General features: G+C 38.3%; 1 protein-coding gene across 1 annotated transcript in view; it reads left to right on the forward strand.

Annotated features, from left to right (window-relative positions):
• The window catches only part of tspan18b (tetraspanin 18b), a 63,525-nt gene that overhangs the window by 34,722 nt on the left and 2,423 nt on the right, over positions 1-26,380 (forward strand). Inside the window, exons 2-8 of the mRNA XM_028043512.1 lie at positions 416-504; positions 16,441-16,536; positions 19,106-19,300; positions 19,551-19,625; positions 23,964-24,062; positions 24,270-24,446; positions 25,113-25,196. Coding sequence (XP_027899313.1) covers positions 502-504; positions 16,441-16,536; positions 19,106-19,300; positions 19,551-19,625; positions 23,964-24,062; positions 24,270-24,446; positions 25,113-25,196 — 729 coding nt within the window. The 5' untranslated portion in view covers positions 416-501. The remainder of the gene's footprint in view (positions 1-415; positions 505-16,440; positions 16,537-19,105; positions 19,301-19,550; positions 19,626-23,963; positions 24,063-24,269; positions 24,447-25,112; positions 25,197-26,380) is intronic.

Raw genomic sequence — 26,380 nt, forward strand, 5'->3', positions numbered from 1 at the left:
AATGGACAATTAACCTTAACCTTACTTTAGTACCGCAACACCGTTAATAGCCTTTTATTTGGAAGCAACATTAGTCTGAACTGTTGCTATTAAAGTTGTCTTTTATTCCTTCTAATGCTGTTAACATTGGTGAGTAGTGAAGTATTCACACAGATGAAGCACTTCTGCCTTATAGTAGAGCGGCGCTCGGGTCTAAAGCTTCATACATAATAAATGCAAGCTCTGTCATTTTAAGTGGCCCAGAATTTTCCTTTCTGTGTTTTTTTTTTTTCTCCCACTTTCACTCTGCTCAGATCGATTATAAGAAAGAATTGCCACATTTATTTCTGTTTTCCACTCCTTTGCTATTTATTCACCTCGTTAGCTCGGTCCTAACCCGTGGTTCTTTTTTTTGTCTTGTGTTTCTGTTCTACAGCCCATGAAAACGGGAGCTGGGGGAGAAAAGCAGGACAAGTCACAATCAGTTTCACCTGAACAAAGACGAGCAACAAAGGGATCCGCATGGTATGGCTGAGTTTCATCTTCAAATGCTGCGCATGTGACGTTTAAAAAAAAGAAAATCCACCACTTTCATCTCCAACACACATTTGTGTTTCCAACATACTGGTCCCCTTTGGTTTTCTGCAGTAATGCATAGCTGCTGCCTTGAGGGATTCCAGCCTCTGCACACATGTGTAAAATCAGTGAGAATCACAGCAGAAAGAGCTTGTTGACAGACTCTTTTCAGCAAGATGCTGACAGCACAAGCGAAAAGCCATTGTTACCAACGACAGGAGGCAGAGCGCCGGAGCGAGAGCTGCTGCTGCGGCTGCAAAACAGACAGAAAGGCTTTCGTCCTTTAACCATCACAGCAGGCTTGTGCTGCTTTATTGTTAGGCTCTGATTTGCATTGACATTTGCAACATTAGTATTCCAGGCATGGCTGAGCAGCAGACATGTAAAGACTGAGAGGTTAAAGGGGAGTTCAGGTCCGGATGGATCAGCTGTTAACAGCCGTAAGACATAACAGACAAATGCTACATGCATTAAGGCATGTAAATTTATTGACATTATTCAGCTGATGATAATATAAACTACAAACAATGCTGGTCTTTTCAATGTTTACTTTTGTTACAGACACCTGACTAAACATTGACTTTTCACACCTGACAGTCTGGTGGACTCAGTTTAATTGGGGACCAAAATTGCAACATCTGTTAAATTTTTAGCTGGTGTGGTTTGGATTCACACTGCACTGTCAAACAAACTAAACAAATTTAAAAATCTGTTCCCTTCCTCGCCTGTGGTGGCGCTGCACCAAGAACCACTGAAGGAAATGAGACAAAAACACCTGAAGAAGACATGGGACCAACCTCCTTCTTTATGAAATGTAACCAAAAATGGAGTAGTGTCAGATTTTGGCGGTTGTAGGATTTCCTTTTTGTTTTCGGGAAAAGGTGACGAGCCATTTCTCTTACTAACTCTAGACTCTCGCATTTGTTTTTACCCAGAATGCCCTGCACTGTAGTCCACTTCCTGCTTTTAGAGTGGTGTCCGGTCCACTTGGTGTTCACATATGCAGTCGAACCGCACCAGAATTCACTTCAACTGAATCGAAACCTACGTTTGTAGCTTTTTTTGGTTTGCATCAGAGTTTGATTGTGGATTCACACCTTCCCAAACAAATCAGACTTCCTATGAAGAAACTAAAGTTTGATCAAAGCGGACTAAACAGGGACGGTGAAAATTAAAGTTAAAACATTAAAGTTCTGTTGAATTATTGATGAGTTTTTGTCATTTAGCTCTTAGGAATCCTTTTAAAATGTTTTCTTTTATTTAATGTCATTTTTTTTTTCTTAAAATTGCAATGTATAATCCATGATTTACTGATTAGTGAAAAAATAAGTAGATATGATTAGTGCGGTTTTTCAGCATTAACCCAAAAACTTACAAAGCTCTGGTCTAGTGGTGTCCACAGTCAGTGCTCAAGGGCTGATTTCCTGCAGATTTTAGTTCTTTTCTTGTTCAACACACCTGTATCAAATGACGGTTCATTACTTGGCCTCTGCAGAACCTTAACATGCTCAGATCGTAGTTGGACCATTTAAATCAGCTGGGTTGGAGCAGAGATGCATCTAAAATTGGCAAGACACTGGCCTTTTGGACTGGAGCTGGACACCCATCCAGCACTTTCGACTGCATCTCAATATCTGGAACGCCATGAGATAAATTCTTTTTTTGGATTTTAAAATCTCTGGATAACTTGACACTGGAAACCCACTTGTGGATTTTCCAGTTCAGCACTTCCCTCCTGCACTTTCTGGTCTCTCATTAGATAGAAATCATTAACATACTGTGGCACTAAAGTTTTAGCAGTTTTGAAACTGCAACTTTTTAAAAACTGGTAAAAGCGGTAACCTTGTTCTAAAAGATTGGATCTTCAGACTGTTTCTGTCTAAATCAGCTGGATTTTTGTTATTTAAACGTCCCTTTGCTGCTTTAAAAGTTTTAGCCATCACTTGTTGGCGTACTGGGAACCTTCAGGGATCCAGTCCCAGGTGGTGGATCGGGTTTTATGCCACTGTCCTGGTTTTGAAAACTACAAGCAGAACACACACTACAAACAGTGTACTGGACAATAAATCCTTACCATTAAAAATTAATTGAGCGATTGTCATTTTCTTTGAAATAAATACATTCAGACTTGCTTTGAAATTCCAATAAAACACTGATTTAAAGTCTAAATTACCACCTAAGATTCAAAAGAACAAGCTTCACTCGACACAGATAAATCAAGTTGGAGTTGGCTTCTCTTTGACGCAGTTCATCATTTCCCCTCAGTCAGTGCCTTTCTTGACACGTTTGAAGTTTAATATATTCAAAGTGTGAAAAAAGTGAGAGAGAAGTGGAAGGGAATCGTAATGACAGCTCTGCTGTTCTGATGATTTCATGCAGAAAGTAAAAGGAAGCACTCAGGAGGAAGGTCGCTACTTCAGGGATTTAAATGAGTATTTGTTTGTCATTTCTATAGGAATACATTGTTATCGCTACAACAACACAGAATCTTACCAAGTAATTTTGGTCGAGTTTCCTCTGCAATATCCTGGCACCTGAAATAAGATGAAAGTAACTTACAAGTAACTTCAACAAGAAACGGTGGTTTGTTTTAAATCAATAATTTTAAAAAAAAATACGAGATCCACTAGCAGATTATTTATTTAACTAATAATACAGGATAAATATCTTTTTCAGTTTAACCAGTACTTTTTGTCAATATGAAGGAATTGTTGACTTAAAACAAGCTCTTATTTCTTGTTAAAAAGTTAGTTGTGGGCGTACTGAGATATTTGCACCAGACTTTATAATTAATTTTATTTGTTCTTTCTTTTGTTTAGTTTATTTTGGATATTTAAAATGTCTTAGTTCCAGTGTTAAAAGTTAGTTAGAATTTAAAGTTTATTGGTGTTTGAGAATGTGTTCTTGCATTATTATGCCCTTACCATTATATCACTTGAAAATGGTCTCAAAACAATATCATCATTTATCGCGATAACTTCTGGGACAATTTATCGTCCAGTAAAATTTGTAATCATGACAGACCTAATTACGTCCCCGTCTTTGAAGCTGCCAAGCTTGTTGTCGTAGGTAGACACCAGACATCTGCCTAACCACAAAGGCATCTGAAACTTCTCCTGTCATTTCCATATTCTATGAGGCTTAATCAGCGGCAGCAGAACCGCCCCGTGCAACAATATGGACCTATAATCACACGGGGCAGAGAAATGTCTGATACAGTGCTGAGAGACGCATTAATGCTCCAGGCTTCAGACCAGTGGGTCGAACATAAGGAATAAAACTGTGAACATAAAATGCACAAACCAACAAACTTGAATTATTCATCAAATGCTGTTATACAGGAAATAATAATTACCCCAACCAGTTGCTCTGTTATCACACTGTCTCAGCATTATATTAATAAGCACTGACAGTACAAGCTGTCAGTGCTTATTAACCCACCCAGAGACATTAACCCACTTTGTTTTCTTCTGCAAACATTAGCAGCAGAGACTGGTTTTTATACGGTTATCTCTTTCATCTCCCACTAAACCACATTCAGAACCGTTACCCTCCAGGCTTTGTTTTGATGGCTTTAAACTCCAACTCGTATCAGAAACTGGGTTACGCCGTTGCTCTATTCCCCTCTCCCTTATCTTGTTGAACCTTCACTAACTTTCATTCTCAAGGTTTTGGATATGTGTGCGCGGCACGCAGCCATCTGTGAGTGATGAAACAGGTTTCAGTCTCTCTACACAAGGGAGCGAGCTGAATCCAAACTAACATATGGCCTTGTACCAAAGTGTGACTGATTGTTCATTAGACAAATGGCGGGCCAAACTGTGCTCCCCCCCCACTGTTGTAAAGTGCTCCCCTGTGCTCCCTTTTGTTTTCTAACAGGAACTAGCGTTAGGAGGAGATGCCAAACACTGTCCTGCAGACAAAGGCCACTTTAACAGCATGACTGGGTGGCCTTAGAGATTACTTTTTATAGAGAGCAACATGGAAGTTGAGAAAGCAAGCATTTGAAGGTGAGCAAATGTTGCCAGGGAAGTGATAGCTACAGTTTTTAGAGGACTTGGTTGCATGATACAGCAACTCAGGTTGAGAAAAAGGAGAAAATTTCAAATATTGAAGCGTTGAGGAGCAACTCACTCACAGTCATTTGGCAACATCTTGAGTCCAGCAAAGATGTTGGAAGTTGGGTTAGCTTGCACTTCTAAAATCTTATCGTATCTTATGATACACTTGTCTGTATTTCTTAGTATGGGTGTTGCTCAGGTGGTTTCTGTAATATGGGTAATTAATATAATACAAGTTCCACCTGCAATCATCCACACTCTGCCAGTGATCTTATAATGGTAGACTGGGAAAAACTGAAGTAGCAGCACTTTTCTTCTGCCATTCACTAGATAATGAGAGCCTGCATTGTGTTGTTGCAGAGCTCAGCCATCAGAAGCTTTCCCTGCTTATGAGAAAGTCGGTCTGCTGTGAGAATATGCTCACCAGCCACTTTTATTGCTGGTATCATGTTAAACCCCCTGTTGCTTTCAGAACTGCCTCTGTTTTTCAGAGGCAGTTCAGAACAACATGTCAGAAACATTCCTCCAGAGGTTTTGTTTCATATCGACATGATGGCAACACAGTTGCTGCTGTTGGCTCATGGTGAAGCTATTATCATGTTCGAAAGCCAGTGTTGGATGATTTGAGCTTCGTGACATGGTGGATTGTTCTGCTGGCAGAAGATGTGCTCAAAGATGGTCTGTTCAGAAATGACTCTGACGTCACCGGATCATTTTATTCTCACAAATGTTGCTTATTGGATATTTTCTCTTTTCTTGCACCAATTTTTGCAAACCTGAGAGTTTTTTTTTGATTTTTTGTTTTTTTGCGGAAGTCCCTTTAGATCAGAGTTGGGTAATTACTAATTGCATTTACTCAAATGCATTTACTTGCGTTTTTTTTTTTAAAGCGTACTTTAAGGAGAATTTATTATGTTTTACTTTTATTTGATTAATTTTATCATGATGTATCTTTACTCTTACTTGAGTAAAATTTCTGTATTTTCTACCCACTGAATGAAAAACAAACCAAAAAAATAAATCAACAAATACAGACACACACGTCCAGTTTTTGTCAACTTTTCATGTCTTTTTAGTTAAAGAAACTTATTTGGAAACATTTTCTTTTACATGATTTTGTTATTTTTATGAATTATTGTCATCTTCATTTTTAAAATACCAAAAATTCCACTTAACTTTACATTTTGGTCCATTTCATAATGTAATATTGAAATATTAAATTATTGATCATTTCATTAGTCAGTCAGTACTTCAGTAGACTTTTTACCAAATACATTTTTACTTTTACTTGAGTAATAATATGTTTACGTAGTGCTACTCTGACGTGAGTTCAATTTGTCGGTAAGATTAGCAGTTTCTGAAAAAGGACATATTATGCAAAATAGTTGCAGTCCATTATCGGTTTAGCAAGTAATAAAAAGTCACAATTAACATCATACATAAGTGGAAATATTACAAAGTTCCTTGCAAGTATTTCTAAAGTAGCACCACAAAAAAAATTAAAAATAATCACAAGATCCTGTGAACAGATGTTCAATACTAATTATAAGAAGCGCTTATCAAATCCAGAGACAGCTATTTATTCATATTTGAACTGGTTGTTAATGGGTTCATCAATACATTCTGGCACAATCGACATTTGATAGCACTGGTGATCTTGACGTGCTTGATATGGAGGGAAAAAATGCATAATACCAGAAACTCGAAGAATAAGCCACTGAAAGTAGTATTTGGCAAAAAAGAAAGAGCAGATCTGCAGAGAAATAATTCCCATGTTGTGTAATTATGAATCACTTCATTTTGAATTGAGTTATAACCCAGTTTTCTGGAAATCCCCCAGGATCATGTGTCATCCTCCCCCTCTATTAAAAAAGGAAAAAAAAAAACTGTAAAAGCGTTCAGAAGTGTCAGAGTGGAAGTGTTTATGTGGAGTATTACATGCCCTCACTGCTGCAGGACCAGCGGCTGACTCGGAGCTGCAGCTCCAGGCGATCAATGCATCAATGACCAGCTGTTATCGATCCCAGCTTGTGTCTTCACTCACCCAGATAGAGGCGGTGAAGCAATTAAATAAAAGTCTTTGGTAAGACAAAGTGAGGATCACAAACACATGTTCAGTGCAGACGAAAAAATCAGTTTGTTTACCTCACAAATCAACCACTTATGTTAAATATCAAGAAGAAATCAATGCCTTTTACGTTGGCCCTATCTTTCTAATCCAAGAATCTGGGAAATCGATTCGCTGAGTCTTAGCAACAGCTTGGCCTGCACTAACAGCTGGATCCGCGCCCAGTTGGGATGTCAGGAATGTGGCCGGCGGTAATGTTGACTTCCATGGCCCTTCTGTTTCTGCCTGTGCAGTTGTTCGTTCTGAATGTGCTTTCTGGTTAATCAGCCGGTAATTCAGGAGAGCATCAGCTGCCTGGTCAGAGGACTTCAGCCCTCAGGGTTTCTGTAACATCATTCCCATGTGAATGGATGGGGTGTGTGCCGCTCAGCTCTTACAGGAGCAACAGTATTAAATAATAGATGATCTGGTGGATTGGAACTAATTCATTATAGCCAATTAGTTGCACTACTCTTATATTATGCATACTGTAAAAAGACTCATTAGGCAAAGGTTCACTGAGAATGAACTATTGATATACTTAGCTGTTAATCAGCATAAGAAATATTCATATAGCCTGGCAGATTCCTGAACTCTCATACCCAAGGGTGGTTCTTTTGTGGTATTTGCTTGTCAATTATGCTAAATAACAAAGACAGAAGAGCAAAGCCTACCCGTGTGATCCACAGAGGAGGATGGAGATTCTCAGATTCAGGTGGTGTGTCTGAAATCCAGAGGAGGAGAAGGTGAAGCAACAGTATTTGCCTTTTCTACTCTCTTGGCAAACATTTTGACTAGATCTAACAGTTTAACCAGCACTATTAGCACGACGCTCATAGAAGAGTGCGGCAGATGTCACGGTCGACCAACTGGGTGAACCATCACCTCTTCAGTTTGCAAAACCACAAAAAAAAAGTTCATAAACCGGCAACCCGCTCCGGCGGGATCCAAACAACCCTCTTAGAACTACGGGAGGGATCAAACCCCAGTTATTCATTTTTAGCTCACAGAAAACTCTCACAGCTGCTTTACCTTCAGTGAACTTCAAAGCACTTTGGTGCGACGGCCCCGCCCAGGGCTCATTCCCTCCTAATTGGAGGTTCATTAAGGGACATGCTGGTCCTCTAGGGAAGCTCGTTGCTAGTGGATTTCGGGTGTTTACTTGTGGATGATTTAGGAAGTCACGGAGAAATGGGAAAATGGGTTTTTAATTGAGATAAAGGGTGATGCGGCATGCGTGCGGTCCCTCAGTGTCGTCTGAGGGTATTAGCGCAGGGAGCATTAGCGCGCCCCGCCACATCGAGGCACCTGGGACCCCAGGGCGGACCCCAGGGTTCAATTACAGGTGATCATTTAGAGGGTCAATGGAATTAGAGCAAGTCAAGTTTTACCTCTTACATTTTCAAGAGGGTTTCATTGTTAATGATTATCTGTTATGCAGACCTGCGCCCAAGATGAAGTAGACTGACTGAACATGTGGTTGGTGGAGGTGCAGACAGGATGTCCTTGTCAATGTAATCCATTTATCCAGGGGGGAGCCTGCTGGAGCAGAGGCATATGGATTCAGCTTATTAATTGTACCAAATGAGACATTTGTGACCATTTTTTAGGTTTTGACCTGCAAATGGCTGATTAAGCCAGGTGTGATTTCTCTTTAAAACCTATTACGGCTTTCAGAATATTTTTTTTCCTGCTCTTTTCTGTGAGCAGACATTAAATTATTTATGTCAGGAGCTCAGGTGACCGCACACTGTGTGAGAGAGGGAGCAGTCACTGTAAAACAGAGAATTGGTCTTTAAACAAAGACAAAATTATTTGTAATTTTAAAGTCGATTAACCATCTTATGTTAGCAATTAGCACAATTATTGCAGCTTGCATTAAACCTTGGTTTTTATGTTTGGTCCCCATGGATCTCAAAGGTGCCGCATTTATTATACTCAGAAGAAATCTTGGTTTTATTTGCACCTAAATAAAAACAAATTGCAGCTCTGGAGGCTCCATTTATTGTATTTGATTAAAATTTGGATGTTGGATCTGCAAATGAGCTCAAACCCAATTGAACAGAAATCATTTGGATCTTCTAAATCTACTCTGTAACATCTAAGCTTATTATTGTTAGCAATAATTAACAGTAATTAAACTAATGCAGTATTTCTGTACGTTGCGTTTGAGCAACATACTAAATATACTCTGAAAAATCTACTGTAGTGACATACGAATCATTAAAAATGCATGTAAACTATTATTTAATGCAGGCATCCCTACATTTTTAAGCAAGGCAGCCATATTGGATGTTGTGGACGGTATTAGTGAGAAGCCTTTGACGATTATAGATTTTTCTCAATTTCAATCTTGAAAATGTTATCTCTGAATAAAGATGTAAGTCATTGCTACATTGCAATCAGTTCCAATATTTTCCATTTTCTAATTCCTCTTGTGTTTGTGTTTTTGAAATGTCAGCCAGTATGGTTGTGTTTGAAAAAATCAGTATTTACCCAGGTGATACTTCATGTAAAAAGTTTATGTAACATTACCCTAATGAATATAAACCCTTACTTAGACACAGACATTTCGAAAAGAGTGCCAATTTTTCCCAAATCCTGCATATTTCATGACAGATAAAGACTAGAAACAAAAAATAAATAAATAAACCAGAACATTTTTCCATGTACACTTAATTTCAACATGAGTTAATAATACATCTAGTCTAGAACTATGTTTTTTGTTTATGTTTAAACCAACTAGTGCCTGGTCTAAAAGTCTAAAAAATGTCAAAAACAATGAACCAAAATTCATTTAGGTTATTTTTTTCAGTTGTGATATTGCAGTAATATTTAAAATGTGTATTTGAGTGGAATAATGTATTAAAAATGGGTAAATATGATTAGATATTTAATATTTCTTGCTGTGGTGGCATATTTAAAAAAGACATACTTTATATCTAATCTAATCAGATTTTCTAGTAATCTCAGCAAGATACTTCCTGGGTACCACCAGAGGCAGCACTCAGATCATTTGCATAAAATATAAATGAATAATGCTACTCAATTGAAAAGACACTGGATTTGTAATCTAGAGGTCTTGAGTTCTAGACCAGTGTTTTCCAATCGCTGCTTAAAAACATCTTTGTTTTGACTTGTAACAAAACTCCAGTTTTTAACATAAAAAATGTTTAACGTTTAAACCAAATTTGCTGTAAAAGTAGCCTAGAGATCTATTCACCACCAGACAATCTTTTCACGTTTTCTTGTTGAAACGTTACTTTTACGTTAGCTTGTCTCGTTTCCAGTGTAATAAGATATTTGCACCAGAAACTAGACCACAGATTTTGAGATTTTGTGTTTTTGCAGTGTACGCTTAACTGCATCCAGAAAGGGATTGTCAAGATAAACAACCAACCACCTTTTATGTGTTTTTCCTGTCGTCATAGATTTTTTTTATCTTTGTCTTTTTCAGCCATAGTTGTTGATCTTGTGGGTGCAAAGAAAATGGAGCTCTTGGTATCTAAGATCGGCTTGGAAAAATGCTCAAGGCATCGCTTCAAAACGCTCCCACTGGGAGGAATGTAGGTCGGATGGTTTTGTCCTCATTACAGAGCACTGGCTTCTGCTGGTATCATAAAGTTGATTTGGGTTTCGGATCTCATTAATCCGCCATCAAACACCACCATTCTGAGGTCCGCAGCCGGGGATCTCCAGGAGTAAACAAAGGGATTCTTCGAGCCGCGCAGCATTTAATGATGTCAGTAACGTCAGAAGCAGTTGATGTAAATTGAGTTGGCTTGTGCAGGATACCTCAGGGCATAGACTGTTGTTACATTGTCACATCAATGACATGCAGTGTTTCTCTCTAAGAAAATATTTCTCTAATCTCATCAGCACAGCATTTCTTTCTGCATCTGTGTTGGTTAATTATAATATCTGCGTTTTGTCATACCAACATAAATTCATGCATTTTTGCAGAGCAGCACAAACACAAACTTTGGCTGCGTTCACTCTGCAGCCTGAAGTGACTCCATTTTTTTTTTTACCTTTATTTGACCTGTATCTGATCTTTTCATTACAGTCTGAACAACACAGATCAAACTTTTATTCACTTGGATATCCGACACGTATCTGATCTTTACAAATGTGACCTGAGTCTGAACGGCTTGAATGGTTCATCTGACCTGAACGTCATTGATGCTAAACAAACGTCACTGTTCTGCGTCCTGATAAACGCAAGTGATGAGAAAAACAGCAACCCTGGTGGACAGAAATGAGGAATAAGTTGTTAGTGTGCTGGCTCCGCTTGGAGATAACATCTTTAAAATCGTAAAATATGCTCTACCGTTAGCATCCATGTTTACTTCCGCAAACACTGAGCGCTGCTTCTTCTTTTTTACGATGCGTTCACACCAAACGCTTTTGCATGTCAGACGCGTCTGGTTTACATTCAAAGTCTATGTTGAGGGCCCATCGCGCCGCGTATCGCATGTCTAGCGCAGTGCGATTTGGAGCACTTTCAGTGTTTGACGTTTTAAGTGCGTCCAACTTGTCCGACAAATAGGCCGGCAACAGAAAACAATGGCAGAGCGATTTTGATGCATCTGACGCGCCTCCGCATAGACTCTGAATGTAAACCGGATGTGCGAAGTGCTGAGGGTGGAGCAAAAGGTCAAGCGTCTGCATTCAAAGTGCTTCCAAATGGAAGCGTCGGACGCATTTTTGATGGGCATAATGCGTTTGGTGTGAACGCACCATGATGGCGTTTGGCAAAACACTGAGCATCTTCTCTGTGTGACATTATTGCGCCCCCTACTGTGCATGTGGGATACTTTCAGTTTCTTTGCAGTTCACACTGGAGATCACATACAAGCCACATATTTGGAAGTATGAACGACGATGCCAAAAAGATCCGATTTGAAAAAAATCCAAATTGTATCTCTTCAGGCTGCAGTGTGAACATAGCCTCTGTGTTGTTGCCCTTTTCCAGATAACAGAATCTGCAGACTTGGGCGTCTGATCTGTGAGGCTGAACTGTGATCGATGAGGGCCAGCAGTCTTATGGGAGTCATGGGAAAGGCCAGTTTGTTTACTCTGCACTTTCGCTGTGGCAGTTTGATTTATACGGTGCTGGTTTACACCTTTTTCTGGGAGCCTCGCTAGGCAAATACAGTAAAAGCGAACTTAAGCAATGAATTTTAATGCACAGAAGAGAACTGGCCCCACATCTGACAGCTAGGCCGACCCTGAGATGGGAGAGCAGAGAGAAAGGGTGAGGCTGGAAAAGAGATCAGACATTTTTGTTTGTGGTTATAAAAACTGAGAGGTTTTCCAGCAGCCCGTCTCCTCATCCCCTGCTGTGGAAAATACTGTTTGCTCTCTTAAGGCCCAGGGATTGACAGAACGGACCGTTTCACTGGCTTTTCTGCGAGACAGTAATTTATGCAGATCTCAATTAAAACCTACTGTGACCTCATTAGGCCTTTCAGTTGGATCTAGGAAAGGATGGAGTTAATTAAAACCTCTCTCAGGCAATGAGGTGGTTGGTAGCTCAGAGTACCACTCCGAGGGTAATCAATACGAAAGCATATTATTATGATTTACAGAAAGTATTTAACCGTCACTCTAAATCAGTTTCCTAAATCATGGAAAAAACATAATACACCCTCTGGCTGCTGAGGAAAGGAATAGTTCTCATTATATGTTAAATCATCCCCAAACCAGACAGAGACACGCAGTATCTTTAGATTGGTTCAATTTGATTGTCACAGCAACTTACACAAGCTGGCAGCAAGACAAAGAAAAAGCTTTCTCTGTGGCTCAAAACACATCAATACTCTGCAGCAAGTTAAAAACAAACCAACACAAGCATGCAATATTAAAAGACAAAAAGATAAGGCATTTGTTCTGCTTAATTATTCATGCAGTTTCGATTCTCCGTGAGTGCTGGACTTGAGGCAAATGTTTGGCAAATGTTTTTGGTTTGCATCACCTCAAAGGTGAATTTCTGTGTGTAAAGTGAGATCATATTTGACAGGAATCAGACCAGCATTGATCATAACCCAGGTGTCAGTTCTGCAGAGAGATTTAGCCAGAGCAGTGGAAAGCCTGCCCAACAAAAGGGAATGAAAGAAGACGTTTTTTTGTTTTCTTTCTTCTGCTGAGAGGCTTCCAATGGGTGGTTATTAAATCTATTACAACTCCTTTGAGAAGCTGCTTTTTGATCTGGTTGTCACAAAGTTTAAACCCCAACAAAACAACAGATTAATAAAGCAGGGAGTCATTTAGATTCTGACAAATTATTAATTGTGTTCCCTTAAAGTCGCAGCAATTACAGCTGCCCCACAGATCGCTTCTCATCCAGTCCTAGCAGAATACATAGAGAGAAATCCTTGGAGGAGAAGAAAATACGTTTGTTTAATTGCTAAAATTTAGCATCGATAAAATGTACTGGAATTACTCAGAAACACAAATCTAATTCGACTGCAGATGGAAAGTGGTTTAAAATGAAACTAATTGTTATTTTCACACAATATATTTAACTCCAACATCGGCGCAGGAACTGGAAGCTAACACTCCCCCTAGTGGTGGCTGCATTTAAGCATTGTTTGATTATTTTCACACCATGCACAAAGAAAAACAAGTAATATAGATTTCTGCTTTTATTTTTAATCATGGCAGTTTTGGTCCTCCAAACTTTGGCGAGGTAACGCAAAATGAATTTATACCCCATGACTCCTATGGGACTCCGTACAAATTAACCCAATACATGGAATCACAAAGATGTTTTTTCACATTTAGGGATGCAGACCAAATGAAATAAACTTTTATAAACAACTTGCAGAGACCGTTTTCTGTGGGCTCATTTGAATGCCGTTTTGTGTCAACCAAATTCGCGGATGCTGCTTTCTTTAGGCTTAATTGCAGATGGACGAACAGCGCAGATCAAAAGGCAGCATCTGGGACGTTGGTGTGAGGCGTGACAGGAGCATTAGAGCACACGCGGTGTGAAACCCACTCAGATGTGAAGATGTAATTAACACTGACTGACACATGCAGGGTTTGAAGCAAATTGTTCTGTCATTCGGACAACAACCACTTCTACTAAGATTTGTTTATTTCAGCGAGACGAACTCATTTAGCTCATGTTGGAAACAGCAAGATTAAGCTGTAAAAGAAGCTTACAGATTTATGACTAACAATACTAGATGTGTTCTGGTAGTATAGTATAAAACTGAATTAGTGAGATAAATAAACTTAATTAGTTGATTTCTATTTATAAAGATCATTTTTACCCATCTAGTTGTCACTCATATTTTTAAAGAAACTAAATAGAAACAGTATTTTTGACTAAAGCATAGAACATTGCTGAAATGTACTGATAACTTATCAATATATTGCAACAGGATGTAATATAAACCTTTCCCCTGATAACCAAAGTTAGCGGTTCTGTTGTAGCATCAGTTATATTACAAAATTATCCACTTTACTGAAACAAATGTCTTAAATTTATGCAAGCAAGATGATGATGAACATTATTTCATGACAATCAAAACTAAAATCTCCCATTTCCCCAGCAACAACTTACTCAGGCCCCATTCATGTATTTATTTATTTTGTAAAGCGGCTTGTCGGTTTCAAAAACATCCACATCAACGTGGGACTGATTCCAGAAATTATTTCAAAAACATCTGAACACAGGATGGACCGAAATGCTGTTTTTACTCCCCCAAACCTGTAAGTGGCGCTGTTGCTAAAGTAGTTAAACCAGAATACAAACCAATTTCTGCTCCAACACAGAAATTTCCTCAACCTCGTCTTTGATAGTTCTTACTTTCAACAACTTGGTAAAGATCTTACTGCACAGTTACCAATGTGTAGTAAGATATTTCTAGTGCAAATATTTTACTACGCATGAAATAAGACAAAACTAACTTACAAGTAATGTTTCAGCAAAATATAGGATCTTGTTTTAAGTAAGTAATTCCTTAATATTGATTTAAAAAAGTTTCAGTTCCTTTGGCAAATTATTTAACTTATAACAAGACATTTTTTCCATGTTGTAAGTGAATTTATCTGCCGAAAGAACAGGAACTTTTTCATCAATATCAAGGAATTATTGACTTATAACAAGCTCACATACCTTGCTGATAAGTTACTTTTAAATTCACTTTGTATTTTTTCAAGTGTACTGGATATTTGCACTAGAAACTAGACCAAAATTACTTGGTAAGATTTTGTATTTTTGCAGTGAATGTCAATTGAATTTTTCATTCATAACATTATTCTCCATTCTAAGAAATTTCAAGTAGTTCCTCTGATGTAGGAAGTTAGTGACTGACTTTATGTGTGGGGTCAGGGATGGAGACACCGCCATGTCGTCCCTTAATGCACAAGAGGGGCTCTTCATTATCTAGGAGTGCTTTGAGGAAGGACCTTCATCAAGTAAAGTGTGTTTATGTCAGGTAGAGGGTGAGCTGATGGGTGCACAGGAGCTTCTGCCTTTCATTACATTAACAAAAAGATGCTCTGACGTAAAGGCCATCATCCCTTTTGGGTTAATGCACAAGGAGACTCGATCAGGAATTACGTCCTTAAAACGCTCAGCAATAGACTAGGATAACACCGTATGTCAAGTGCTGATAGGGAAGCTGGTCATCTGACTCTGAAAATGAATTTTAAAGCTTAATTCACTTTTATATTCTTGGAAAAGATAAGAATCATGACATTGCCAAAGAGTTTAATTTCTTTAGAAAATGTTTGGTGATTAAATCTGGCACAGAAAGACCTGAATTTAAAGCAACCCGGCTGACGCACTGTAAAACATTTCAAATGTGGTTTAACTTGAAAATGAAAGTCCACCTCCTGCCTTGAAAAAGCAATTTAAGTCAACAAGAAAATTGTTTTGGTTTTAACTCAGAAATTAAAGTTTATAAAGTTGATTTAACAAGAGACAAGTTGTCTAAACATTGTTTTTTAACTTCATTCATCTTAAATTGTGAGTTTTAACGTAATGCTGCAATTTAAACCAAATAATTATTTCACAATATGCAAGAAGAAAATAGTTAAAGAGCCACATTTCTGTATTATTTTACTCACAGTATCAAGTTAAAATAACTTATTTTACTTTAGAATAATTTAAATACTTGTTTCAAACTGCAGGAACAAAATTTCTGATCTGATAATGAATTTTATTAAACATCCCAATGAATTCAGCTTAGAAACATTTAGTGTGAACAGGACATTATCCTCAAGCTTTGCTACGTGAGAATTGCATTGAAATGAACATTTGCCTTAATAAAACACAAGAGTCAGATCAATGTAACGCACTTCCATCTCAGGAGACAAAAACATGCCGCTAAGCATTCTGGGAAATAGTTCCCACTCCTGTCTTTCTCCTCTTTCAGTTTTTTAAGTGCTAACCTAAAAACTCTAGTTTATTCAACTCTTGGAGGTTTGATTAAATTGATAAAAAGTTAACTCAACTTACTGCTGTAAGTTTATCTTTCACAAACTCACATTTAGGTTCAAAATCTAAAACTGGATAAATTTATTTGACTTAAAGAGTAGAAGATAGTAGACACAACTAAATGCGGCTCAAATGTTTTACAGTTATGTTCGGTGTTTTGTTGAACTCATGAAAATGCGAACAGGTCCAACCGGAGCGTCATCAGCCTAATAACCGTCCAATATGGAGGATTTATGCGTCGCGTTTTCTGCTTTTCCCTGCAGGGTCAGGGAGAGGCTTCAGCTCGGGGGACGACCATGGAGGGCGACTGCCTCAGCTGCATCAAGTACCTCATGTTTGTCTTCAATTTTCTCATCTTTGTAAGTACTTTTCATCTCTTTCTCAAAGTGGCTACCTTTGAAGTTAATGATTTAAGATGGGCCTCTGACTAATGGAGCCGCATTTGCATTTCATTGGACAAAGCAATCTTGATTCCATCAAATTCTCTTTTGATTAAATTTTAGTGTGCTGACGCACATCTGAGGCTCACTGTGCCATATGGAGCTGGTGACTGACACCTGAGTTTATCAGACTTGATAAGACAATCAGGGGTAATCCCGTTAGCCGCGTGGGGGTGGAGTGGTCAGAGTGGGGAAGGTTTGTGTCTTTTCCTGCTTTATTAGGCGCATCCAAACCATTTAGAGACTCCACTCACATGTGATTGTTCAAGGCTGGGCTGATGATGCAGCCAGTAGAGCAGAGAAGGGGGATGTTTTCTGTTTCTTTTTTTTTTATTTTGCTTTATTATTATTTTTACCTCCAAAGCTTTGAAAATGACTCCCAGTTTTCATTAATTCCCCAGTATATTTGAGCTAAGCAAGGTTATTTCAGTTAACTAAATCCAACAGAATTACAAAAACTGAAATCGAGGAAACATATTTTGTTAACTTAAATAAATAATGGGAAGAAACTATAACTACCTGGAACTATACGATGCGTTTATCTGATGTGAAGTCAATCAAACAATCAATCAATCAAGTTTATTTGTGTAGCACGTTTCATCGACCAGGCAGTTCAAAGTGCTTTACATCATAAAAAGTAATGGAAGAACAATTGAAATGTTACATTTTGTCTGGTGACATTATTACACAGTGTGAAATTTTATTATTATTTTTTCTCAATCAAGCAGTTGAAATTATGATGCTCCATAATCCTCCCGTCGCAAATTGGCGACAGCAGAAGTTGTTATAAAACGCCAGAGTCAGTTGGTCGTTCAACAATAATTAAATTTATTTTTTTTAATGGTTTTCTTCTGATGAGCATTACCCAATCACATAATCTCAAAACAATACTTTTATCTTTTTAATTCTGCACCAAAACTTTACCAAAATATGATCTACTGCTATAGCCAATAAAAACTAAACTGAAACTAAACGTTTAGTTAATGATGGCTAATAAAAACGAATTTAACTCAACTGAATTAGACAAACAAGAAATTAAATGAAACTAAACTGTAATGGAAAAACTGTTATAACAGCCAGGTTTCATAAAACGCTGCAGGAAGAAGAGGATTGCAGGAGAAATGCTGGAGGCTCTGATCTTTCCCCACCTCAGAATCTACTTTTCTTAATCACATGAGGGGTTAGCCTGTGGTGGAGGTGGATGGGGTTTTGGAGAGACGGAGGATGGTGGAGGATGGGAGCTTTAGCAGGTTGGGGGGGTTTTGAAGCAGGGCTGATATCTCTACACTCCCCCCTTTAAGCCATAGTGACTGGAGAAACTAAACCTTTGCTCTTTCACCCTGAACTCTTATTTAGCCCTGGAAGACATTTATATTACTGAGCTGTAAGTCAGTGACTCAGTTCAATCTGCTGGGTTTCCTTACATAGAAAGTTTATAACTACTCTGAATGACTAACTGTATTGCTGAGAACTGGTGCAATATAAATAAAATGAACTGGGTTTTTACCGCTCCACAATGGCTGCTGGAAAAGAAAAGTATTTTTTCGTTGAGTTTCTATTCAGAAACAACTCTCTACATTCTTGTTGGTTGTTCAGGAGGCTCCACTTCTGCTTTTCAAAGATGTATGGCCGTATAAATGTTCTCCTGTTTGCATTTTTACATTAAAGTGCAAATGTTGAGTTAGGATTCAAAGTGACAAGACGGCCTGAAGCAGCTCGTTCTGGCAGACGATAGGCAGAACTGGGCTGACTGAAATCTTATCAAAGAAGAATTTGTGCAAAAAATGTAATGAACCAGTTTTATTTTGGGCCAAATCAAAAATCTGGATGTTGTTGAAGGGCCAGTTGTGCCAGAATGTATCGATAAAACCCATTAATTTGCTAAAATATCAGTAAATAGCTGTTTCATCATTCATTAAGTGTTTCTTAAAATAAAATAATATTGAACATCTTTTCACACTGATCAGTCCAGCCAGGATTTTTATTGTTTTTGTGTTTTTTCCTTTTATTCTCATTATTATTTGTGTTTTTTGCCATCAAAAACGCAAATAAAATTGTGGTGCTAATTTAGAAATATTTGTAAGGAATTTTTACGATATTTAATCTAATATGTGATGTTAAATGTGACTTTTTATTACTCACCATATCAATCACAGACAGTAATTTGGCATGAAGTAAGGCATAAGCAGTAGATACTTTAACTCAAAGTTTTTGACCAATTTTGAGAAAAAATGTCAATAAAATCAGCAAAACTTTTGTGGATTTGTGAAAAACGTCTTGATGTAATTTTTTAAAGGGCCACATAAAAACTACGGTGTACCCGATTTGGCTCCCGCACTCTGAGTTTGACACCTATGCCATAGACCTATCCTAATTTGTTCAATGAAGCATAATAGATCACCTTTGACCTCACTAACCAGCCCATGGCTAATATTTTGTTTGAATTTTAGTTTTTTAATGAAGTGACCTCTTTTCTCGTCTCCTGCAGCTGGGCGGCTCGTTCCTCCTGGGTGTGGGCGTGTGGGTTCTGGTGGACCCAACTGGGTTCAGGGAAATTGTAGCGGCCAACCCTTTGCTGTTCACCGGCGTCTACATCATCCTGGGGATGGGAGGCATGCTGTTCCTGCTGGGCTTCCTGGGCTGCTGCGGAGCCATTCGGGAGAACAAGTGTCTGCTTCTCTTCGTGAGTTCACGCAAACATGTGCAACTCTGGTCTTTTTTGGGGGGGTGGCTCCAATTTTTGGAGTTTGAAACAACCAAAAGCAAAACCATCTGTGCGCTTTCGTACATCGTGATGTTTTAACGATGACTTCAGAGGGCACAGACGGCGTGTAATTTGTTTTTTTTACAAGAACCTGGAGTGCAGTTTTCCTGACTCACCTAGCTTGTAATTTTCACACTATCTGGTTTTGTGTTGTTTAACTTTATTGCAGTTCTTCATGCTCATCCTGCTCATCTTCCTGGCAGAGCTGGCCGCTGCCATCCTCGCCTTCATATTCCGGGAACACGTAAGTTGCTTTAGGGAACTTATTATCTTCAATCACGAGTCCAAACGAGCTTGAAGTTGAAGCTCTTCTCACTTCTTTTTGACTTTGAAGCATTTCTGCATTCAGGAAATACATCAGTGATTACTCAGGGAGAGAGATCGCAGTTTCAATCCCTGGACTCCTTTTTCTTCTCTAAACCAGGGATATTTTGTTACCTTTGATGCTGAGTCCATCGGCTCTCTGGGACAAAGCAGAGTAGCGATTTGTCGAATAACTCACTTTCCTCCATTAAATGTTTTTTGTTCCCAGCTGATGTTGCACCAGCTTGCATCATTTTTACTTCTTTATTAGACTCCTCACATCTTTCTTAGGGAGGATTTTCACTGCTGTGGCTTCCTCACTGATATTAGGCCTCGTTCAAACAAATGTTGTCAAAAGAAGAAGCATTCATCGTCCTACACTGAAAAAAGAAATTAGTTGAATCAACTTAAATTAATTGTTTCGATTGGTAACAAGTAATTCAATTAAGTTGATTCTATTATATTTTTTTCAGTGTACAGGATCTTTGAAAATAACATGTTAAAACATACATTTAAAATAATTTTAATTCTAGCTGTATTTTAAGTATTTTAGTTTTTTAGTTTGGAAGAACGTAAAAATTTGAGTTGACTTTCTGTAGAATTAAGTCAAAGAGATTTGAATTATTTATTAGGAAAAAATTAATAATTTGAGTAAGAGTGACTTAAATTTGTCATATTAAACACACTTAATGAATTAAGTTATAAAACCATAATAAATTAAGTTGGTCAGACAGGATATGAAACTCATTGACCTCAATTGTTTCAAGTAAAGTCAAAGTAAAAAGTTCCTTTAAGTTAAAGAAGTTGCCATCACTAAACCAAATGAATTAAGTGAGATTAGTGTAAATAAGACCATAAACTGAAATACACTTTGAATTCAGTCATTTCATTTCAGTGTTACCTGGGAAATGTAACCTTTAATTTCACTCTGTGACAAAAAGAAAATCCTGTGTTAGGAAATAACAGTTTTTAACTAAATTACCAGTTAGGGCCGCACCGCCAAGAGGAGAGCATTTAATCTTCTGCTGTACCAACTGACAGAGAGACAAATCTATAATTATACATCTACATTTCTCTAATTATCCTGGTGTGTTGTTCTTTCAGCTCAACCTACAGGTTTTAAAAGGACTGTTACTGTATACTGCAATAGATTTTAATTTTAAAATCTGGTATATAAAAGAGTTAATTATGACGTCCTGTCCAACAAGATTCAGGAGCTTTTAGAAGAAAACCAGACAGACCTACAGATCCTCCACTTTAGTTCAGGATCTGCATTTCTATTAACAATATAATGGAATTACAAAAATAAATTTGTTAAATGGAACCATTCCGATTTAAGAAAAACTTACTTGATTAAAGTTTTTGCTCTAGGTTGACTCGGGATTTCAACTTTACCAAAATCAGAGTGTTTCACAAAACAGTTTTTGATCACACAAGTCGAGATCATCGACCGGATGTTAAAATATCGGCAAAAAAGATGACAGGTAAAACATTTCAGCCACATTTAGTTGTGTCTACTATCTTCTACTCTTTAAGTTAAATAAATTTATCCAGTTTTAGATTTTGAACCTAAATGTGAGTTTGTGAAAGATAAACTTACAGCAGTAAGTTGAGTTAACTTTTTATCAATTTAGTCAAACCTCCAAGAGTTGAATAAACTAGAGATTTTAGGTTAGCACTTAAAAAACTGAAAGAGGAGAAAGACAGGAGTGGGAACTATTTCCCAGAATGCTTAGCGGCATGTTTTGTCTCCTGAGATGGAAGTGCGTTACATTGATCTGACTCTTGTGTTTTATTAAGGCAAATGTTCATTTTAATGCAATTCTCAGTTAGCAAAGCTTGAGGATAATGTCCTGTTCACACTAAATGTTTCTGAGCTGAATTCATTGGGATGTTTAATAAAATTCATTATCAGATCAGAAATTTGGTTCCTGCAGTTTGAAACAAGCATTTAAATTATTCTAAAGAAAATAACTTGTTATTTTAACTTGATATTGTGAGTAAAATAATACAGAAATGTGGCTCTTTAACTCGGTGAGGGCAGATTGTTTTATTGCATATTGTGAAATAATTATTTGGATTGCAAAATAGTTTTTTTTACATTAGCAGAATAACAACAAATTTTTACGCACATCTGTAATGAAAATGCAGCTGCTGCTGGAAACGAGGAGTTTCTCACATATTCCTGCTGTTTTTAATTCCAGCCTCACCTGGTTATTTTTTGGTTCAAAGAGCCTTAATCGTCTTCCTTTCTCAAACTTTTCAATCATAAAGTTGTGAAGCTCCTACCAACAATTCACAGATCCCAGAGTGGAGACAGAAATTTCTTGCACAGCTGTGAAACTTTTAGAAATTATGCTGGCAGTTTGGGGGGAACAGGAGGTTTGGTGCGGCATTAATGTCAACTCTACACATAAATCTGTGATGGATGTCTCCCTGTCAACATCTAAAAAAAAACCCAAAAGAAAACACAACAGTAATGGTGTGATCAATAAAATTCGTCAAATTTGAATTATAAATCTTTAGTTTTCTTGATGAAATTACTTCTGAGTCTTTTTTTGGTTTGAAATCCTGCTGCTGGCTGGTCACACAAATCAAGCGTCATAACTACCCCACTCCGGCGGAGTAGTCAGCTTTTGCTGAACGTAATCAGCTGTGACATGGCATGTCAGGGCTGTAACAGAGGTGGGCTGATTTTTACCCCCGGCAGAACAACACACTCAGAGACAGAAAAAGAAAAGAGTGCTTCATCTTGTGTTGACGTGTTGGTGAAAGGCACAAAGTTCCTGTTTGGTTTGTTTTAATCAAAATGTGGATCATTTTCCCAGAAGGTCAGGTTTGTTTTTGTAGGTCTGAATGTACAATCGAACTCTGATGCCGACCAAAAAATTTAACTCTGGTACCCCTACAAATCTAAGGCTACGTTCACGCTGCAGCCTGAAGCGACAGATATTCTGATTTTTTTGTTTTGTCAAGTCAGATTTTTTTTTTTGACGTGGTCGTTCACATTTCCAAATATACCTCTATACGACTTGTATGCGATCTCCACTACAAACGACCTGAAAGTGTCCCGCATGCGCAGTAGGGGGCGCAATAACGTCACACAGAGAGCGTGCTCTGTGTTTTGCCAACCGCCATAAAGAAGAAGAAGAAGAAAAAGAAGTGCTCAGGGTTTGCAAAAGTAAACATGGATGCTAATGGTGGAGCGTAGCTTATGATTTTAAAGGTTTTATCCAACCAGAGCCAACACTTTAACAACTTAATCCTCATAACATTCATCATTGTTGTTGTTTTTCTTCCCGCTTGGGCGTATCAGGACACAGAATAGTGACGTTGGTCGAGTATCGATTGTCCACTTTCTGCCTTTGTAGCGTTCTCTGGTTCTCCAAGCGGCCAGGTTGGATGAACGCGTTCAGACTCAGGTCACATTTGAAAAGATCAGATACTTATGATGAAGGAAGTTGATCTCAGTATCTTCTTCAGAGATTTTTGTGTTGTTTCCTTCAGTGGTTCTTGTTACAGCGCCCCCACAGGCCAGGAGGGGAACAGGTTTTTTAAAGGGTTTAGTTCAGGGGTCCCCAAACTTTCTCCTGTGAGGGCCACATAACTTGTCCCTTCTCTGATGGGGGGCCGGGGTCATTTTGTAACAGAAAAATTGTGACGATTGTAAGAGTGCTAAACATAAAAATGTATTGCTTTTCAGAAAGCACAATCAAATAACCTTTTCTGGATTCTTCAGAGAACAAAAGTCAGGAAATAACACTATTTATGAAATAAATAATGACCAAATAACACTGGGTTCTCCACATAAAAAAAAGGGTTAGGGTCAATTATATGCATGTATAAAATAGTTACTAACTAATAGTTAATAATAAATAAAGTTCATTACTAAGGAACATTTTATTGCAAAAGTCCAACTTATCAAATAAAAATGCACATATATGAAAATACTCTGGTATTGTTCAGGGGGCCGGACCAAATGTGGAGGCGGGCCGCATCTGGCCCGCGGGCCGTAGTTTGGGGACCACTGGTTTAGTTTGTTTGATTCAGTGCTGTGTGAAAAGCAAACCACACCAGCTGAAAATTTAACAAATGTTGCAGTTTTGGTCCCCAGTTGGTAGTTTTCCCAGATAATCAAAGTGAAAACACTCAAAGTCACAGTAGCATGTAATAAACTCAGAATGGAGTTTATTGAGCTCATTTTGACTCATCATGCGTTCTTGCTTCAGGCTTCATCTTTAGTGGCGTTGATTAACCTCTGCTCTTACTGCTTATTTAGCTGACCAGAGAGTACTTCACCAAGGAGCTGAAGAGTCATTATCAGGGCTACAACAACAGCGACGTCTTCACCTCCACATGGAACGCCATCATGATCACAGTGAGTAACACTCATCAGCGTTTCTCCCACCTGACACTCTGCTGACAGTCCATGGAAACACACACTCAGAGCTAGCCGGCTATTTTAAAGACGAACCCTTTATATTTAGGTCAATATTTCTGCTCGGTCGGCGCCCACACACAGCCGACCGCAGGTCACTGCACAAATAGGCGCTCGGCAAATGCAACTTCTTCTTCTCCCTTTCAGTTTGACTGCTGTGGAGTGAACAGCCCAGAGGATTTTAAGGACAGCCTGTTCAGGCTCAACAACCAGAATCACATGGTGCCAGAAGCCTGCTGCCAGCGCATTCTTCAGAGCGAAGAGAGGGTCTACTCCGGCCAGGAGCAGTGCCTATCAGGCAATATGATGTTCCGCAACAACAAGGTAACTTTTGGCACCACTTTTCCCCTCTCAACCTCATTCTAGACCTCCTCCAGGCCTAATTAGAGCATAAAACAGTAGATAAATGCACTCGGGGACTGCCTGACTCTGCCATGTCTTATTAGTGCTGTTCTGTCTGGGTGTCACGGTGGGTCATGTGCAGCACGCAGATGGCAGCTTTCAGATGAGCCTGTGCATACATGCTTAAATTGGAGGGTTTTGTGGAGGATATATCCACCCCAAAAATAAAGCCTGTTAAGAATATAAGAATAAAGCGTGCTGAGAATTAAAAATATGTGAAAATTCACTCCTAAAACTGTTATTCCATGTGTGCAAGAGCGAGCTTTGCATGTAGTTACAGTGATAACAGGTAGGGAGGTTTTAAACAGCAGCCTTTTCCCTACACCTGTTGGTTTCCATGCCATCATGATAAAGAGATGTTCAGAGTGTGTGTGTGTGTGTGTGTGTGTGTGTTCGGCTTATTCTGCTTATTCACACAAAGAGCCCTCATTAAAAGGCTGCAGGCCCCGCTTCCCACTCGTTCAGCAAGGCCTTTGTTCCGATCCTCGCTCTATTGAAGCCGTGATGTCGCCTTAACTATCTCTGTAATTGTGCAAATTTATAGCCTGTTGATTCACTGCGGAGCATGTCGTCCACATGTGTCCTTAGGGCTGCTACTCTGCCGTGGTCGACTACTTCGAGCTGTACATCTACGTCGCCGGAGCGCTGGCTATTGTGGTGTTAACCATCGAGGTAGGAGGGACTTTTGAAATGTTTTTCTGCTGCCCAAATGATCAGGATGTCTATTTTTGAACGACATCACTGTGCTTTTAAATTTAAGACACCTAAAATGTCAAGAGAACGATCTGGCTGTGGAAAGAGCGCCATCTTGTGGTGATGTTCAGTATCACAGGAAGACGTACCACTGGAAAAAACTAAGAGCCCACTGCACTGAAGCCCATTGAAAACCTCCTGGTTATTCCACCAAATATTGATTCCTGAACTCTTCCTGAGTTAAAACATTAATATTGTTGTTTCTAAATGAATATAAACTTGTTTTCTTTGCACAAAAGCACTGCATCTTTTTTGTTATTTCGAACATTTCTCAGTTTCTGCTAATAAATACTAAATTTTTGCTTGGAATGTCAGAGACATGTTGTCAGTAGTTCATAGAGTAAAACAATATTCATTTTTACTCAAACATAAACCTATAAAAAGAAGTAAAATTTGAGAAACTGGTCATTTAAAAGTGGCCTCTTCATTTTGTCCAGAGCTGCATTTTAAAGATGATATACATTTTTCAAAATTCAAAAATACTTTATTGATCCCAAAGAAAAATCAAATCCTACCCTGTTGCTATGGTTACGTATCACAACAAAATGGAAAAGTATAAAAAATATTGACAAAATCAGTCCAACTGCACATTATCCAAAACAAGAAGCAACAGTTATCCAAGAAAAAAAAACTGTTTTCCCCCAAAAGAGGGAAGAAATGAAAGTTTGAAAAAGAGGAAAACTCTCAACTAAAGTGTTAAAAGTATAAAAATACGTTTGATTACAGTCGGGTTTGAATCTGTCTTGCAGCAACATAAGATGGGAAATGTCTCTTGACATCAATTTTAGCACAGATTGATGTTTGAAGTTACGTGTGGACTTTGACTGGACCATTCTAATATGTGACTAACCATCAATAATGTGTATAAAAAGCAGAAACCCAAACATTGTACTCAAGTAAGAGTAGCACTACTTCAAGTAAAAGTAAAAAGTAGCCGCTCAAGAAATTACCGAAGAAAAAAAGTATTTGGTAAAAAGTCAACCAAGTCCTGAGTAACTGATCAAATTATCATCATTTAATGTTTAAAAATTACATAGTCAGAAAAAACAAAATGTAAAGTTTCTGGACATTTTGGTATTTTAAGGACGAAAATTACAATAATT

Source organism: Xiphophorus couchianus, chromosome 2 (assembly GCF_001444195.1).
Source record: "Xiphophorus couchianus chromosome 2, X_couchianus-1.0, whole genome shotgun sequence".
Lineage (NCBI taxonomy): Eukaryota > Metazoa > Chordata > Actinopteri > Cyprinodontiformes > Poeciliidae > Xiphophorus > Xiphophorus couchianus.